We start from the raw sequence: 17943 nt of genomic DNA on the forward strand, positions 1-17943 counted from the left end.
CCATGACCCTTGTTATAACATCACGCGTGAGTGGCTGAACCGATTTAGAAAATTATTTTTTGTTGTTCTCATGAAAAATTAACTTATGAGTTGTCCCTCAATAATCAAGAGAACAAATAATCGAATTACAGTTTGCGCGAATACAGAACGTCTTTTTTATTAAATAATAAAAATTAGTTATTTCATTTCGTTTTTGTAGTATCTATAAATTATAGAAAATATTTAATGGCTAAGGTATATTGACATTAATCTTGTTGGAAATATAAATACAAAGTTTTTATCGATTGATTAAAAAATAAATTTAAATATTTATAACAGAGAAGGTTTGTTACCTATAACGTATCCCCCTTTGCTTTATGTTGGTTACTCTTTCATATATATTTTCGAAGATATTTTATGTATATATCTATACAATCTTATTAGTTTTTGATTGCTGCTTTTGCCTTTAAATGTTGCCGGATTTACCAGGACGCTAAGTGCAGGTATGGTAAGTATTTAAAATTATGTAGGTACGAATGTATTTTTATATGAATTAAACCGTTTAAATAATAAATATATGTTGAGGTGCTGCTCCTTTTTCTTTCTTAACCACGACATGATACTTAATTGAACCTAATAAATTTTCAATCTATTTTTTAGGATTTCGTACTGAAATGCTGTATGTGTGTGTGTCTGAGAACATACCAATCTGTATATCATGTACCGTGATAGTAGGACATTTGCAAATTTCAGAGAGTAATAAATATTTACTTCAATAAAATTTGCTACAGCAACATCTATTTCCGAATGATGTTTAATTTTTATTAAACTTCATCTGCACTAATATTATAAAGAGGAAAACTTTGTTTGATTGTTTGTTTGAGTGTAATGAATAGGCTCATAAACTACTGGACCGATTTTAAAAATTCTTTCACCATTCGAAAGCTACATTATCCACTAGTATTCTAGTACGAGTAATATGGGCTATATATCATCATGCTAAGACCAAGCTATAATAATAAGTCGCTAGCTTTATTTACTTTTACTTTATCACATTTAATTATCTATAATTAATAAATAATTCCCAACTGTTTTTTAAACTCCCTCGCTAACTTATAAGTAACTCCATGCTACAAAACTTGCAGGCACCAGCTAGTAGACAATATTAAAATATATTTTTTTACTTATTTCTCAACAAATTATCATAACATTTTTTAGTTCATTGTCTTGGTCAACACGTAAAAAGTAAAGATTTAATGACATAAGTAATTACTATCGTATTCTATAGTTTGGGTTTAATATTATTTTATGCAAAATATTTTTAATTTATGGCATACTAAAAAAGGTCAATATTATAATTAATGTTTTCACATTAATTGCGGTTAGATAAATTTTATATATATTAGCCAAGCCGATAGCTCTTTCAGTGTCACATCAGATTTACGCATAGAAGCACAATAATGGCTTCTTTTTTATTTTACTGTTTGTTACCAATTTTATGTTATGTGTTATATCGTTACAAAAATAGAAGAATCTATGCGATGATAAAACATGTGAAAGGGAATGCAGATGACATTCCGATCTTTGGGATTTCCGTGTTTCTTTTAGGAAGTGCTGAACGTATGTACATTTTATTATATTACTCATCAGTGTTTTAGCACAACGTAGTAGGTATATATCTGTCAACTGTGGTTTTAGTGTTTCAGTGTGGATCATAATACTTATAATTCTTTAGTTTAGTGAATTAAATTAAGGTGCACCAAAACGTACGGGCCTTGGTAGAACTGGAAAATAATAGTTCCTGATAGGGTTAAAAGTTAAAACCCTACGTGATCATAAACAAAATCGAACAATTCTAAGGTTTTGGCACACCCCGGACACTCCATACAAAATGATCGTTTTGACAGTCACACTGTAGAGACTGCAAATGTGTGTGTTAACGCTTTATGGTTGGCACATTTGTGACTAGCGTAAAAAAAATTCTCGTTTTTCTGATGAAATACATCCGTAAACAGCACAATATCTAACCATTTTCTACGAAAAACGATAATCACAAATCCAAAATAATAAAATTACTTTAAGTCAATTTGATTAATGTTGTCAATCTTCGTTGCGTATCGTCCTTTCAGAAAAATATGGCCCATTTTATGTCTGATCGCGCGGGGGTGAGGTAAGTTTAATTTTGGCGGGAGGCGGAGAGTGTCCGTTCTGTAGCGTTTAGCTACTATTATGTATTCTGTGGTTTTGGATTAAATCCACATGCCTCATAGACAAAATCTCAAATCAATCAAGTCAACTTCCATATCCCTTCAATATGACTTAATTTATACAGGGTGTCCCACTGTTGGTATACTAAGCTCAAAGGAGGTTATAGTTTTGCATACGCTGAGTTCGTAAAAAATACTTATAAAATTCCAGACGCATTTTTTTTTCAAATAGATGAATTCTTAAAACTCTATGTGTACAGTGTACACCCATAACAAGCAAGCCGCCCAACTTTGCCACCAGCACGTGAGCTATCGTTTAAGATTATGTTTTCATAGACAAAATGCTCACATTATCGAAGCGGTGTATGCCGGCTGTGCGAAGCTAGAGAACAAAACATGGATTTTCAGGAACTAGATTTTAGATATTCAAAATGAATTTTAAGCCAGTTATAGAACCAGAAATCCAAATTATTTTTATTACTTTTATTTTATGCTTGTTTAAATTATTTCCAAAAAATACCTGTATAACGCGTTTAGAATTAATGGACGTCACATGCATATTCACTTATCAATCTAATATATCGACATAGTAAAAGAAATTACATTTACATATATCTTAATTTATGAAGAAAATATATTTCTTATAGATATAATGAAGAAGATGGTAGAGTACAGCAAGGTTACAACACACTTTGGAGGTATAACAAAAGCGTGGCTTGGACCCTTCTTATATTTCAGTAAGTAAAGATATTGTATTGATGAATACAGTTATATTATATTGTAAAATAACACTAGGTAACTACCGCCTCCATGATAACTACGAGAGACCATGGGTCTACAGGCATTTTATATTCCATACTAAGAAAAATCAATCAGTAAGATTATTTCCAAAAACCTTTACCTTTATAATAAGTATTGTCAGTTACCCGACTCTGCCTAAGTTAAAAAAATAAGTGGTAATTCGTAACTATCATCATACACTTAAATACTATGTATAATTATATTTTTTGTTTACAAAAACAATTCTTTCCCACCCATCTATTTAATTGAATTGTTTGTGAATGTTATTAGTAAAATAAATTATAGGATAGAAAATTTAAGTTGTTTTTTAGTTTGCTTACAGGAAAAAGCCTTCATTTTACCTTAAAGTTTTACGTACTTGATCACTAGATTTTTCACAAGTCATAAAAAATGTATGTGTAAAAAAAACATGAACACACAAAAAATGATTTATGTATGTGCAATGCGCATATCTACATAACGTTATAAGAATTTTATAATAGACAACTAGCGGTCCGCCCCGGCTTCGCCCGTGGTACCTACATGTTTAAACTATCCTATCTCTCAAGTTGGATCGAACTGCACATGGTGTGCGAATTTTATTATAATCGGTTAAGTGGTTTAGGAGTCCATTGAGGACAAACATTGTGACACGAGATTTATATATATTATTAAGAAGATTAAACTTACAATAATTGTATTGCTATGCATTATGAAACAATAATATACAAAATAAATGTTAGAATTAGTGTTTATTTATTTTTATTACATATAGACCGGGATCCCTCGCCCTTTTTCGTAAGTGATTACTAACAAGCTAAATTTTCGTCAGTAGCTTCATTTTGACGAGACGCCCAACATTAACTAGTACAAAAATTTCGTAAGTGGTAGCTAACAGGGGTAATGAGAACATAATTTGTTGATTTAGTGGTTATCAAAAATTCATTACTAACTGGTTTTTTTATTTATAATTCTTATAATAATAATCTAAATTAGCCGAAAAAATATTTGTCCTACAAAATGCTAGGTTTGATCAACGAGGTCCCATTTTTGCAACATGTACTATTTACGAGGTCATGAAAAATTATTACTAACCAGCTGATTTTTTTTTTGTTGGTTAGTTAATAATTATATAATTTAACGCCCACATTGTCCTACACATTACGTGGAACGTTTTTCTAGTCCTAGACTCCTAAGTTGTCCATACCACAGGACCATTTTTTTTATTAGTAACTGTAGGACAAAAGTATCACGTGATACATTAGTGTGTTTTTTATCCGAATAAAACAATGTCCAACAAAAAAACTGGTATGCATCCGTAGTCCTACAATAATCGTAATTTTCCTTTTTCCTATGTACAACATGAGGTAAAGTGAAAATATATTTATTGAAATAAATCAACTTTATTATGTAACATACATGAAAAAGTAGATATTTTTATATAAAAAAGTAATTAATTTTCATCTGACTCATCAGAAAAACATTCATCCTCACTACTGGCATCACTCTTCTCATCTTCATCAGTATCTTCTTCATTCTGATCTTCCGTGGTATCTAAATCTGTAATAATATGAAAAAATTAATGAATGTCGCCGAAAAATTAAAAACCAAATTTCAATAATATTAATAGGGTACCTTGCAATTGAGAAGATAATTCTTCAAAGGATGGGCTTTGAGGACCATCAAACCAATAATACTCGTATTTACCATCAATTATTGTCCATCCATAATTTTCAGGTACTTTATCTGTGGGGCACCGCATGTGTGCATTACACCATACATTGCTGATGAATACCGTTCTTTTAATTTGTTGCAACAATTCTTGTTTTGTTGGTGGCAAACTGGAAGGATCATATCCTATAATATTTTTTTTTAATACTTTTTCACTTCCACCTTTTGATCTATAGCCTTTTTCAAATAGTTCATACCGTCCTCTGTTGATATCATTTTTGGTTTTTAATGAGTACACTCTACATACATACTCTTCAATAATTCGAACTATTTCATTTGACGTTGTTAATACTGTATGATCACTGTGGCACGTGTAACTAGTGACATACCAGTTGTGATTGTAAATTGTATCGATAATAATAATTATCGAAAACTATTTAGGTTCGCGATTTTATACTATAATTAATGACATGAATGACGTTGCATAACATAGTGTTATATTATAATATAAAATGTTAAGTTTTTGTAATAAAATAATATGAATACTATAACACTAAAAATGAAAATCGAGGTTAAGCAAGGGGCATAATTTAGATGGGTGACCGATTTTTTGCAGATTTGTTGTTCTTTAGCCTGTTTGTACGGAACCCTCAGTGTCGCGAGTCCGACTCACGCTGGCCTTATTTTTATTAATATGTATTAACATCGTATTCAATTTCCAATGATAAAGTATGTGTATACAAAATACCTATATCGATAAAGTATGTGAATACAAAATATATCGATAAAGATATCGATATACAAATTTACTATGTCTCATCTCTAGGACATTTGGTGACCTTGAATTAGCCAATGAGAATGCAGCGCCCCGCTTCACCATACCTCAAGTTGTTGACAGATTGAACTTAGTACATACAAGCTAACATTAGGCGTCTAGTGGTTGTGTGGTCGATGTTTCAGAGCGTCCAACACGTGGTCAACAGAAAAAAACAGCACGGTTATAGTCGGCTTCAGCATGGAGTAACTAAACACAGTACGCAGCATCGCGCGCATGCGTACTAATATAACTAAACTCCAATAGAAAAATGTACAGAATGAATAGATTTTTATTGTTATGAATTTCAAATTCCATTGGAGGATCAGCAAAATATACCATGCAATTTGTAGGACAATGTGGGCGTTAAATTATATAATTATTAACTAACCAACAAAAAAAAATCAGCTGGTTAGTAATAATTTTTCATGACCTCGTAAATAGTACATGTTGCAAAAATGGGACCTCGTTGATCAAACCTAGCATTTTGTAGGACAAATATTTTTTCGGCTACTTTAGATTATTATTATAAGAATTATAAATTAAAAAACCAGTTAGTAATAAATTTTTGATAACCACTAAATCAACAAATTATGTCCTCATTACCCCTGTTAGCTACCACAATCGAGCATTTTCGTAAAGGAAATTCTTGGGCGTCTCATTGAAACGAAGCTACTCACGAAGTTTCAACTTGATACTAATTATTTTTACATCTAGTATTTGTACTACAACCTAAGAGTGTCGGACTAGAAAAACGTTCCACGTAATGTGTAGGACAATGTGGGCGTTAAATTATATAATTATTAACTAACCAACAAAAAAAAAATCAGCTGGTTAGTAATAATTTTTCATGACCTCGTAAATAGTACATGTTGCAAAAATGGGACCTCGTTGATCAAACCTAGCATTTTGTAGGACAAATATTTTTTCGGCTAATTTAGATTATTATTATAAGAATTATAAATAAAAAAACCAGTTAGTAATGAATTTTTGATAACCACTAAATCAACAAATTATGTTCTCATTACCCCTGTTAGCTACCACTTACGAAATTTTTGTACTAGCTAATGTTGGGCGTCTCGTCAAAATGAAGCTACTGACGAAAATTTAGCTTGTTAGTAATCACTTACGAAAAAGGGCGAGGGATCCCGGTCTAATATAAGAGTTCCTTAAACTTTCCTTCCAATAAACCGTAAAGTTTATCAAATAAAAAAATAAAATATTAATGCATTCACTTCACTCATAAAAACCGGATTATTACCTTCCGGGCTGATTGAGAATTATTATGTTAATATTACACATTAGGTATACATAATAGATACGTGTATTACGTCTGTCCGTTTACTGTTATTAATGCTTATTCTTTGGTAATACATAGTTTCCCACTCGAGTTGTGTTCTAGTATCAATATTTTATAGTTTTAATACCAATTTATTATATAAAAATTTCTATTTTTTTCTTCAGTGGTTACGGATCCAGCGGCATTAGAGGTGGTTCTGAAAAATAATTTAGAAAAAGACAATCTGCACCGTTTCCTAAGATTCTTCGTCGGAAATGCATTAATTTTCGCGCCAGGTGAGATTTTTGACAACACCATGTTTATGTATATTATTTACCTTTTCTTTCTTCTTCTCATTCTTAAATTAAACAACTAAATTAGAAAATAATACATCGTAATTTATTCTATAAGGGTATCGTGATAGTACTAGATCCCACCGCAGGATTACTTCGTTCATAGTTTTTTTGATGAAACCAAAATTTTATGTAAGTATATTTATAATTAGGAGAATATATATCGACTAGGTTGCCAGTCAAAATTTGGCCGCAAGTATGTTTTATTAAATTTTTTCCCTTCGATTTTTTGGAAAAAAATTCCGATCACTTGTTATTTATAGTCTACATCACGGCAAATTACATAAAGATTCTAAAAAACCGCGGTTGCCGTTTTTCATCTGGCCGCATCCCCTTCGCAGCCTAGTGCAAACAGGTATGATTTCAATCAATTTATACGTTACACGTTCATAACGCACATTTATGAATCATATATCAAATTAAAGCTATTTTTTTTTCTTTTAATTACCATATATGGTTGCCTAATTAACCCTTAATAAGCCATGGGGATATTATTTTCCCACCTCGGCATTGCCCACAAATTAATTATTATTTTTTGTATTTTTAAAGATACGGTAACATTTAAGGAACGCACCTTAAGATAGATAGTTCTTTTAATTTTTTTCTAGCAACACTTCTTTCTAAACGTCAACTGTGAATGTCAGTAGACAATCGAAGTAAAAAGTTAATTAAAACGACCGTTTTTTTTCCGAAATTCAAGATAGTTTTTTGATCTACGCCCAGAAAAATTCCTGTAAATATGCAATTGTTTATAATTCGTAAAGAAGAACGTGTTATTTATCAAATATAAACAAAATAACGTACGAAAGCTGTTACTTTGGGTTATTTTTTCTAATTTAAAAAATGGTGGGAAATTAATACCCTGTAGCCGTGCATGAAATCTTCAAGTGGGAATATATTTTCCTTTATCCTGTAAGGATACCAAGTAGGTATAAAAAGTAAAAAGTTGAGTAAAGTAAAAAGTAATTTAAAAATTCATACACATTCAATAAATAATAAATTTAATGATGCATTTTTATTTTTTGTCCCTGTGTTAAAATCGACGAGAAAAGGCGCGGGCAAAAGCGGCAAAAGTGGGTTGCTGGCTGTTAAATATGATGAATATTAATTAAAAATGCTTGCGGCCAAATTTTGACTGGAAATCTAGTCGATATAATATTCTCCTAATTATTAATAGACATAAAATTTTGGTTTCATCAAAAAAACTATGAACGAAGTAATCCTGCAGTGGGATCTTAGACTATAACACTTCATTTGATAGATAACATAATTTAAACTAAGATATCATATTATGTTTGAGTTTTTGTTTGTGCTGAGGCGGGTTGCCAAGGAATGTCCTATAAAACATTTCAATGCCATAGTAAATTAACAAATTAAATCCTATGTTTGTTTACAGTCTCTATATGGAAGCCACGCCGAAAAGTTGCAGTACCAGCTTTCAGCCCAAAGATAATTTCTAGTTTTGTCCACGTTTTCGCAGAGCAAAGTGACAAGTTAGCCCACTTGCTAAAACCTAAAGTGGGGATTGGGAAATTTAAAATATGGCCCCATATAAATGCTTATAATCTTGACTCTGTAATGGGTATGTATAACAAATCTTTGATTTATTTTAACATTAATCTATGAGCATTAGTAAAGTATATAATCTGAACTCACACAAGTTTAGTCATCTTAATTTTCGAATGTGGCACAAACGCAATGCAACTGTGCATTTTGAGACATTGTACATTTCCTGAATTTAGTACTAGTCCTGAAAGGATAACTATTATAACATTGCGTATTTATATACAATGTTATGACAAAAATATATCTGTGATAGACTTCATAATTTTCTCATTACGTTTTAATTATTACAGAAACGGCTATGGGTGTCCCCTTAAATACACAAGATGATTATGAAAACCCAATATTAACGGCCACAAATGACGCATTTAAATACGCATGTGAACGAATATTTCATCCGTGGCTCCAACCCGACTGGTTATACAAATTCTTTCCCCAGTATACCAAATTGAAGAAAGCAACGAAAATTATACACGACTTTACAGATGAGGTATGAAAGTTTAGCTCATTCCATATAATCACAACGTTTTATTACGTACTAGCGACCCGCCCTGGCTTCGCACGGGTGCAATGGCGGCCGGCCGGTACCGCCGCAAACGCTATGTCCCGCAATTTTTAAATCTGTAATATCTTCGAAAATATTCACTTAAATCATACGGTGTAAAGGGCCATATAGATCTATATTAAATGAACAATGTATTCAAGGTATTTAATTGGTTAAGGATTAAATTGATTTAATTGCTGTATTGGTTAAAATCGCTTCGAAAATTAGCCATTATTTTTCGTAAAAAGTAAATGACAAAAAAAAGTTATTGTGGGTTATCCATAAGAGATAGACATATACCATCACGGACTTTTCTGTAGACCTTTTCAATGTGTACAATACTTAGTACATTATTTTGATAAAACTCGTAGGGTTCAGCCTGCGTTTGCAATGTAAGCGGAAAAAATGTAATTATTTACGACATCACATTAGAAACCTCAAAAATAACAGTACTTCTCCACTATTTAATGGATGTTATCTATACATATAATAAAATCGTAGGAAAGTCAAAACTGTACATTGAATATTTTTTTAAAAGAATACTTGGGCCGTAATCTATAATCGATATAGAAGCCAAAAACATAGTTTTTAGAATTTTTGTCTGTTTGTCTGTTTGTCTGTTTGTCTGTTTGTCTGTATGTTTGTCCAGGCAAATCTCGAAAAGTACTGCATAGATTGACTTCAAATTTTGCATGAATATTACTAACAGGTCGGGTGAGGCTTTTTTAAACATATTATCATGCTATCACCTCCGGGGGAGGAGCTGTGAACCTTTATTTTTCTTACGTATTCCGTGTACTACGACAGCGTACAATCTAAAGACTCATATTTAAATGTTGTTTTTGAGTAAGCCACGCTATTATCTAGCTTTACACTATAAAAACTACGTCATTTATGTAATTTTGGCAGAGAAACAGTTAAATTAATCTTAGCAGTATAAAGACAAATTAGAAACAGCGCCATCTATGAAGTGTTATAAAAATCAAACACGTTAACTATTGGAAAATTTGTTTTTGAGTAAGCCACGCTATTTTCTAGCTTTACAGTTGAGACTATAAAAACTACGTCATTTATGTAATTTTGGCAGAGAAACAGTTAAATGAATCTTAGCAGTATAAAGACAAATTTGAAACAGCGCCATCTATGAAGTGTTAGAAAAATCAAACACACGTTAACTATTGGAAATTAATAATCAAATCACGCATATATAAATGTTGTTTGACAATATCTAGATTGACACTATAAAAATTATGCCATTTAAGTAACTTGGGAAGAGAAACATAGTTTAAAGAATGTAAGTTGTATGATTGTTGTATAATGTTAATTTTGTAACAGCGCCATCTATGAGATTTCGTAACAATCAAATCAATTTAGATGTTAACACTACTGAATACACAGTTGGAAATTAATAATTTAAATATAATTATGTTATTTATTTAACTCTTTAGCCCATATCTTCCCTTCCCTATAAGGTATATTTCGTGTAAATAATAAATATACTACATTTTTTTAAAGTGAGGGTAGATGTTTATTATTTTAAGTAAAGTAAAACTAGACACCATTATCATTGACGGTTATCTGATTATAATATTTATCGTTATGGCTATCGAGGTACCGACCGTACTGGGATCAGAGTACATGATACAGTTCATCATCCGGGATTGCTAAGAGCATTTTAACACTGAAAAAGATGTTTTCTTTGAATCGTAGTTGCTTCATTTATTTATTTTTAATCATTTTACATAATGTTTTTTATATTTTATAAATATAATATCATTTTCATTATTTAAGTAGATAAAATAAATTATGTAACGGTTTTATAAGAAAACACAGTATATTTATTAGGCGACGGTGATTTCTTCCAGGCAAAAGATATTCATCAGCTCAATAAAATTGAATAGTATGTTGTTAGTTATTCTTTAGATTCACAATTGTAATGAGCATTTCCGCAAGCAAGTTGTATCGTAGTTTAGATATATCATAGTTTTGACATATTAAAGTTCCAACAAAACCCTCAAATTTTTGAGCAGGGTTGAGCAAGATAATTTGAAAAATGTGCCGTGTTAAGTATTATAGAAAAGGTTAGTTCGTTGGTAATTATTATTTCTTCTTCATTTACATGTTGTTAGTAAAAATAAACTTTGACTGACAGTCAAAGTATATTTTAACTAATACTACTTAATATCTATTATACCTACTTATGTTCAGTATTTATCTGTATTATTCATCATCATCAGCCCATATACGTTCCCACTGCTGGGACACGGGCCTCCTATGAGGGTACAGGCCATAATCCACCACGCTGGCCAAGTGCGTGTTGGCGGATGACACATGTCATCGAACTTTTTAATTCTTCGACATGTCGGTTTCCTCACGATGTTTTCCTTCACCGTTCGAGCAGTGGTGATGTTACAACATGCGCAGATAAATTGAAAAATCAATTTATTTCCTGCGCGCTCGCCTGGTCTCGAACCCCGGACTTATCGATTCGAAGTCCGAGTTCTCACCACTGAGCCACCACTGCTTATCTGTATTATTATTGCTTGGTAATTAATATATTTTCATGTCGTATAACCTAATTATAAACATAAGTTTGATGTGTAATTAGTTGGATTTATTTTTACACACTCACAGACTTATATTTTATGTTAAAAGAGTGTTAATAGTGTAAATCATGATATTTTTTCACAATTAATAATAATCCTTTTTTCTAATGGTGTTGGCATTAAATTAAACCGCGCTGTCGTTTCGTTCACAAAAAGTGATGTTATGAGGAGCATATTCGGTCCTCATATCATAAAAAATCTGTGCGAAAACAATAAACACGTGTGAGGCCCTCACGGCAGATCGGGGTGGTCTGACGCGAAGTGGGGACAGCGTTGTCACTGTATCGCTCTTGCCACGCTGTTCAACAGACTTATTCGATAGTTCAGTTTTGTGTTAAGACCGCTGTGACAACCAACCCGTGAGGCAACCAAATCCGGTCTCCCCTACTATCCCGTGAGACCGAAACCCTCACTGAGAGGGTATGACGTCTCACAGCTGATCGCAAACGGCATATTGTACTATCCCGTGAGACCGAAACCCTCACTGAGAGGGAATTACGTCTCACTACTGATCACGACAGTCATATTTTATCTCGAGAATCTGAAACTTTACTCAATATGAAGACCGTTTGACAAATGATAGGGTGCATCATAATATTATTCGATCTCTTGAAGATGAACATGAGTATAAGCAATGACTAGAGTAGGGACGCGAATATTACAATTATATGAGACAAGAACGATTAATAAGTTTGTTTAATGAAAGATTAAGAATTGAAACTATTCGGTCTCTGGAAACGGACGAATAGCGAGAGGCCGGCCGTCTTACTGCAGACAGATTTCGTCATAGTCTTAATGACTTGAGGTAAACAATCTACGAATTCGGTGGTGTGGTCTGACAAATATAAAAGTGGGTTTGCTTATAACCTCACAATTGATTACAGATCATCTTCTGTAAAGGCGTAGTATGTTCTTTTTGTAATGCTTTAAAGTGTAGTAAGGAGTCGGCTTTCATTTGAAGATACACCGGAACCTTTGAAATCACTACTTTTAGAGGAACATACTGTGCAATGTAAACTGTTATTAGACAATATTCGCTCTTATAGTAGCGCGTTTCAAATGATCCTTTGGTACTCAATAATTATCAGAAGGTCCGTTCATGCTTACTTTTAAGATACAAGGTCAAGTTTACCATTTGATAGGATCCCTTTTGCCTGTAGGCCAACCTAAGTTTGTTTAAATAGGGTAAAAGTGGGATAGATAAATGGTGGCCCCACTTTTTGAAATAGCCTCATAATTTTAAAAACATGAATCTTATACGACCACTTTGTATGAATATAGCTAGGTTAATTATCTGTTTTGAATTACTATATATATTTTTTATCCTATCATTTATAGATAATGTGTAATAAACATTTTTGTAGAACACCTTTTTTGAGTATAGATGCCTGCAGAGTGGGATAGATGCCTTACATACTCTATAAACACGAAATCTAATAAAATTTATATGATAAACCAGCAAATGTCATGACTCATGTTAACATAGTTGTTCTGTTGTCCAAGAATATACTTGCGCTCGCACTCCTTCTTTTCTTTTGTATTTTCGTGGCGTGGTTCTCCTACAATCAGTATAAGGGCAGATCATTAATAAGTAAGTATACATAACAAAAAAAAGCAAATTAAACGAGTAAAATCGGTTAACATAGAGAAAACCTCTGGCGCAATCAGGTAAAAATATAAACGGTACCTGTGATTATCGATAATAACATATACATAATATGTATTGAGGGACAGATGCCCTTAGAGGCCCCTAAGGGCATCTATCGAAAAAAAAGGGGCAACTATACTTTTTGATAAGGATAGCTGCCCCAGTATTTTTTTTATTAAATAAAAACAAAAGAGCCACTATTTTCACTTAGATTTGTAATTAATGAACCAGTGTATAGACATAATAAGAAATATAGTGAAATTTATTAATGCTTATAAAGTTATGCAAAGGCAAATATCAACCTTTTTAAATTTTAACGTGTTCGTGAAGTTCGTCGCGGATATTACAACACGCACTAGCGAAACACGTCTTCACCAAACAACAGCTCATGCGTACCCGAGGTGCGGGGTGATAGGAGCTCCTATTTAAATCATTAATTCGTAGTCACGACTCTGGGAAGTGAGGTTTTTTGAAAATGAGGCATCTATCCCGGTGCGGCATCTATCCCACTTTTACCCTATATTTTGTATTCGACTACAACGAATAGTGGAATACAAGAAATCAATATTTCTCAAATTTAAAACTGAACTCATTTCACAATTTTAGAACAGGTTAATTCGTATGTATGCAGTTTTAAATCGACATTAGAAGCTTTTCCTCAAGATGGTGATATCGGCACTCAGGAACTCCCTGGACGTGTTATAACGCCCAGGCCACAGTATTACAAATTTATCCTAAAATAGAGCAACGAATGTATTTTCGCATAGCAACGGAGGGGAACTCGCGGGGGGTCAAGTGACGCGGGCCACTTACCACAAACATGCTTAGTTTGTGGTACCGAGCGCGAAAGAAAGTCATCGTGTTTTTAGTAAAGTTAACTAACGTAATTTAATACTTAAGTACATATTCTATAATGGTGTGCTCAAACTGTTAATCTACATTTAATTTAGATTATTATATTTTGATACTAAGTAATGTAGAATTTAAATCACATTCATTCATGTTTTCTTCAGATTTTAAGATTTTCTTATCAGAGTGTTCAATTTTAATGTAAGTAGTTAAATTTTATAAGAGACAATAATTAAGAACATTCAAAAATAAAGTGTCACGTATTTTTTTAAACGACGAATGACGAAAAACGACCTAATCGCGGACGAAGTCGCGGGCAACAGCTAGTTATACATATAAACCTTCCTCTTGAATCACTCTATCTATTAAAAAAAACCGCATCAAAATCCGTTGCGTAGTTTCAAAGATTTAAGCATACAAAGGGACATAGGGACAGAGAAAGCGACTTTGTTTTATACTATGTAGTGATAAAGCACAATACAATAGTTTCGTAAAATATAATATATTATTGTGAAAGTTGTTGTAAATTCAGTTTTTTTGTCTTGTACTTATAATACTTGTTTATTTGCAATAAGTAGAAATAGTCCGGGATACATCGCCCATTTTTGCAAGTGATTACTATCAAGCTAATTTTTCGTGAGTAGCTTTATTTTGATGAGATGCCCAATAATTTCATGTACAAAACTCTCGATTGTGGTAGCTACCAGAGGAAACAAGGATAAAATATTTTGATTTGATGGTTCTCAAATATTAATTACTAACTGAATTTTTTTTGTTCAATCTCAAGATAATTATGTAAATTATTCGAAAAAATATTTGTCCTACAAAATCTATGGTTTGATCAAAGAGTCCCCCTTTCCAATGTGTATCGATAACGAAGTCATCATAAATGATTACTAACCAGCTGATTTTTTTATTTTCACTTATTTAATACTTATATAATTCAACAGACATATTGTCCTACAAATTGCGTAATAAATATTTGAGAACCATCAAATCAAAAATTTTTATCCTTGTTACCTCTGTTGGCTACCACAATCGAGAGTTTCGTACATGAAATTATTGGGCATCTCATCAAAATAAAGCTACTCACGAAAAATTAGCTTGATAGTAATCACTTGCAAAAATGGGCGATGTATCCCGGACTAAAAATAAATATACCTAAGTATTTCTATTATTTTTTTTTTTTTTAACTTTTGAAATATTTTAAGGTTATCAGTAAGAAGAAGTTACAACTTAAGGCGGATCAAAAGAAATCGAACATCAAGAGATTAGGTAAATTTCCGTTCACAATCTCATATACCAAACGTGTTCCTTATATCAATCTACTAACATCACTCATAAAATTTTCAGATTTACTGCAAAATACGGATATTACCATCTTGGATCTCTTGATATCTCAGTCCGGAGGCTCGGAAGGCTACACAAATCTGGAGCTACGTGAAGAAGTATTGACGTTTATTTTAGCCGCTACAGATACGTCGGCTGTCACAATGGGCTTCACTCTCAAACTTTTGGGAAAATATCCAGAAATACAACAGAAAGTGTTTGACGAGTAAGTATATTTATTTGTGCATTTTTACCATCGATCGTCCTGGTGTCCTCGGTTCATTGGAACTAAGAGAATAGTTTGTGCAATGCTATAATCAAGTATCAAATACATATTAATATATTGGAGTTTTTTCTAATCCTTTTATATAGTTGTCACCTGTCTTTACAGAATTTAAACACTACGATTATCTTCCATTATAGTACACACCACCTCTACCATAATGTTAATAATCTATTGTAAAAGACATTAACTATTTCTTATTGTATTAGCAAAAACTGTATTACAAGTCTATTTACAGAATTGACGCAGTATTCGGTGATTCAGATCGGCTCTTAGATAAAGATGATCTACCAAAGCTTCAATACTTAGAACGGGTTATAAAAGAAACACTAAGATTGTATCCTTCAGTGCCGTTAATTATACGAACTACCACAGAAGAGTCACCATTGAGTAAGTATTCTTTTTATTAATTTGTCTTATCGTTTAAAAACAAATTCACCACCAATTTTTCTATTAAGTGAAACAAACGAAATTAATTTATTAATTTTCTACGCCTAGCGCATACAGTGACATTTTTCGGATTCACAATTTGCTTCAATTTTTATGAAACGTAATTGTATTTTATTGTTTATAATCGTACCATTGCTTTTTTGTCTTCTAACTAAATAACTATGAGTTATTTAGTTAGAAGACATCCTTACTTTAACTATTTATATGGTGTTGTTTTTTACAATAATGTTTATTTCATAAAATGTATTAAATTTTAATTTTGTGTTTCAGATGAAAACATCGTTCTGCCGAAGGGTACAGGCATAGTTGCTAGCATATACGGTGTCCATAGGAACCCCAACGTGTGGGGTCCAGATGTAGACTGTTTCGATCCGGACAGATTTTTGCCAGAGCGAACTAAAGGAATGCACCCCTGTTCGTTCATACCGTTTAGCCATGGACCACGTAATTGTCTCGGTAAGTTTAAAGTTACCTACTTATTTGGCTTTTTTCCTACTAATTTTGTTGTTTTGAAAACTTGCTTAAATAATTATCCAAAGGATAGGTAATTTTAAACAACTGAACAGACTTTGATGATAATTCTATTGACAGTGCTGTAGCCTATATACCAAAATAACAAATTAGCACGAGAGGCTGAATTAAACTCACTTGTTTTCAACCTGTTTATAATACCAAATAAAAAGCCACGCGCAAAATCAATTAAGACATCTCCAAATGGAGAATCAAAAAGTTTGATTTGAATAGTAAATATGTAAGTTGAATGTTTTAAAAATACCTAATACTTTCAGGTTATCAATACGCGATGATATCTATCAAGACTGCACTTTCCACCATCCTGAGACGTTACAAGGTCATCGATGAACCAGAGAAAGGTCCTATACCAAACATAAGAGTCAAATTGGATGTTATGATGAAAGCCGTCGACGGTTATGAAGTGGCTTTAGAATTACGTGAGAAATAAGCAATTAAACATAAATATATTTCTGTAAATATAGGTAGAAACGAAATTTAATTTATTTTGTATTGTATACACAATTAGGTCATGTTAAATTTGGTATAATGTGGTATAGAGTTATTTATTTCATACATAAGAATATAATATTATATTCAATACAAGTAAGTAAGACAAGACTATTTAAAAAAATGTTTAAACTGTTTTAATGGTTACCAAGAAATTAGTATTAAAAGTTGTAAACCAATATGTGTAAATGTTTTATTTTGAAAAAGACTTCCTTATCCGTACTTATAAAAAGATAATACATAAAATACATTTGAGAATAAAAAAAATGAAATTATAAAAAGAAATAAATTTTTATTCCGCACATCAAAAACTGACTAAATGTCGGAAAATCGCGTAGTGCCTTAATTACTATGCGTGTAACGGTGTAACAACGACAGCAATAATATTTGCTTAATATATAAAAAAACTCCTATACTCTTTACTATTTTAAGCGATTTGTTTAGCAATAAATAACTTCATAATATTAACAATATCATAATTACAAAAAATAAATTACATGGACGTTGTGTCTTTATAAATTTCGGATCATGCATATTTTAGTGACAGCTTTTATTATTTGCTTTATAT

The 17943-nt window shown here is 32.0% G+C and overlaps 2 protein-coding genes across 3 annotated transcripts; one reads left to right on the top strand and one right to left on the bottom strand.

Moving 5' to 3' along the window:
• The first annotated feature begins 1418 nt into the window (after window positions 1-1418).
• Window positions 1419-17546, top strand: LOC149904737 (cytochrome P450 4C1-like). Of its 2 annotated transcripts, XM_090106903.1 has the most exons (10): window positions 1428-1599; window positions 2834-2923; window positions 6916-7026; window positions 8480-8665; window positions 8940-9136; window positions 15505-15568; window positions 15647-15848; window positions 16144-16295; window positions 16626-16811; window positions 17144-17546. In XM_090106903.1, exons 1-10 carry the CDS (start codon window positions 1440-1442, stop codon window positions 17314-17316), a joined length of 1521 nt encoding a protein of 506 aa, XP_089963029.1. In that variant the 5' UTR covers window positions 1428-1439; the 3' UTR covers window positions 17317-17546. The 2 variants fall into 2 exon arrangements, with proteins under 2 accessions (XP_089963028.1, XP_089963029.1); XM_090106902.1 differs by having other exon boundaries at window positions 1419-1599; window positions 15505-15848.
• Window positions 4420-5517, bottom strand: LOC149904738 (uncharacterized). The gene is made up of 3 exons (XM_090107013.1): window positions 5477-5517; window positions 4602-5014; window positions 4420-4526 (listed from the first exon to the last, which is right to left on the bottom strand). Exons 1-3 carry the CDS (start codon window positions 5515-5517, stop codon window positions 4420-4422), a joined length of 561 nt encoding a protein of 186 aa, XP_089963139.1.
• Window positions 17547-17943: the final 397 nt, after the last annotated feature.

The sequence above is a fragment of the Colias eurytheme genome, chromosome 11 (genome assembly GCF_061535395.1).
Source record: "Colias eurytheme isolate Ceu_HAF_F1 chromosome 11, ilColEury1 Martin Lab GWU primary, whole genome shotgun sequence".
Classification (NCBI taxonomy): domain Eukaryota; kingdom Metazoa; phylum Arthropoda; class Insecta; order Lepidoptera; family Pieridae; genus Colias; species Colias eurytheme.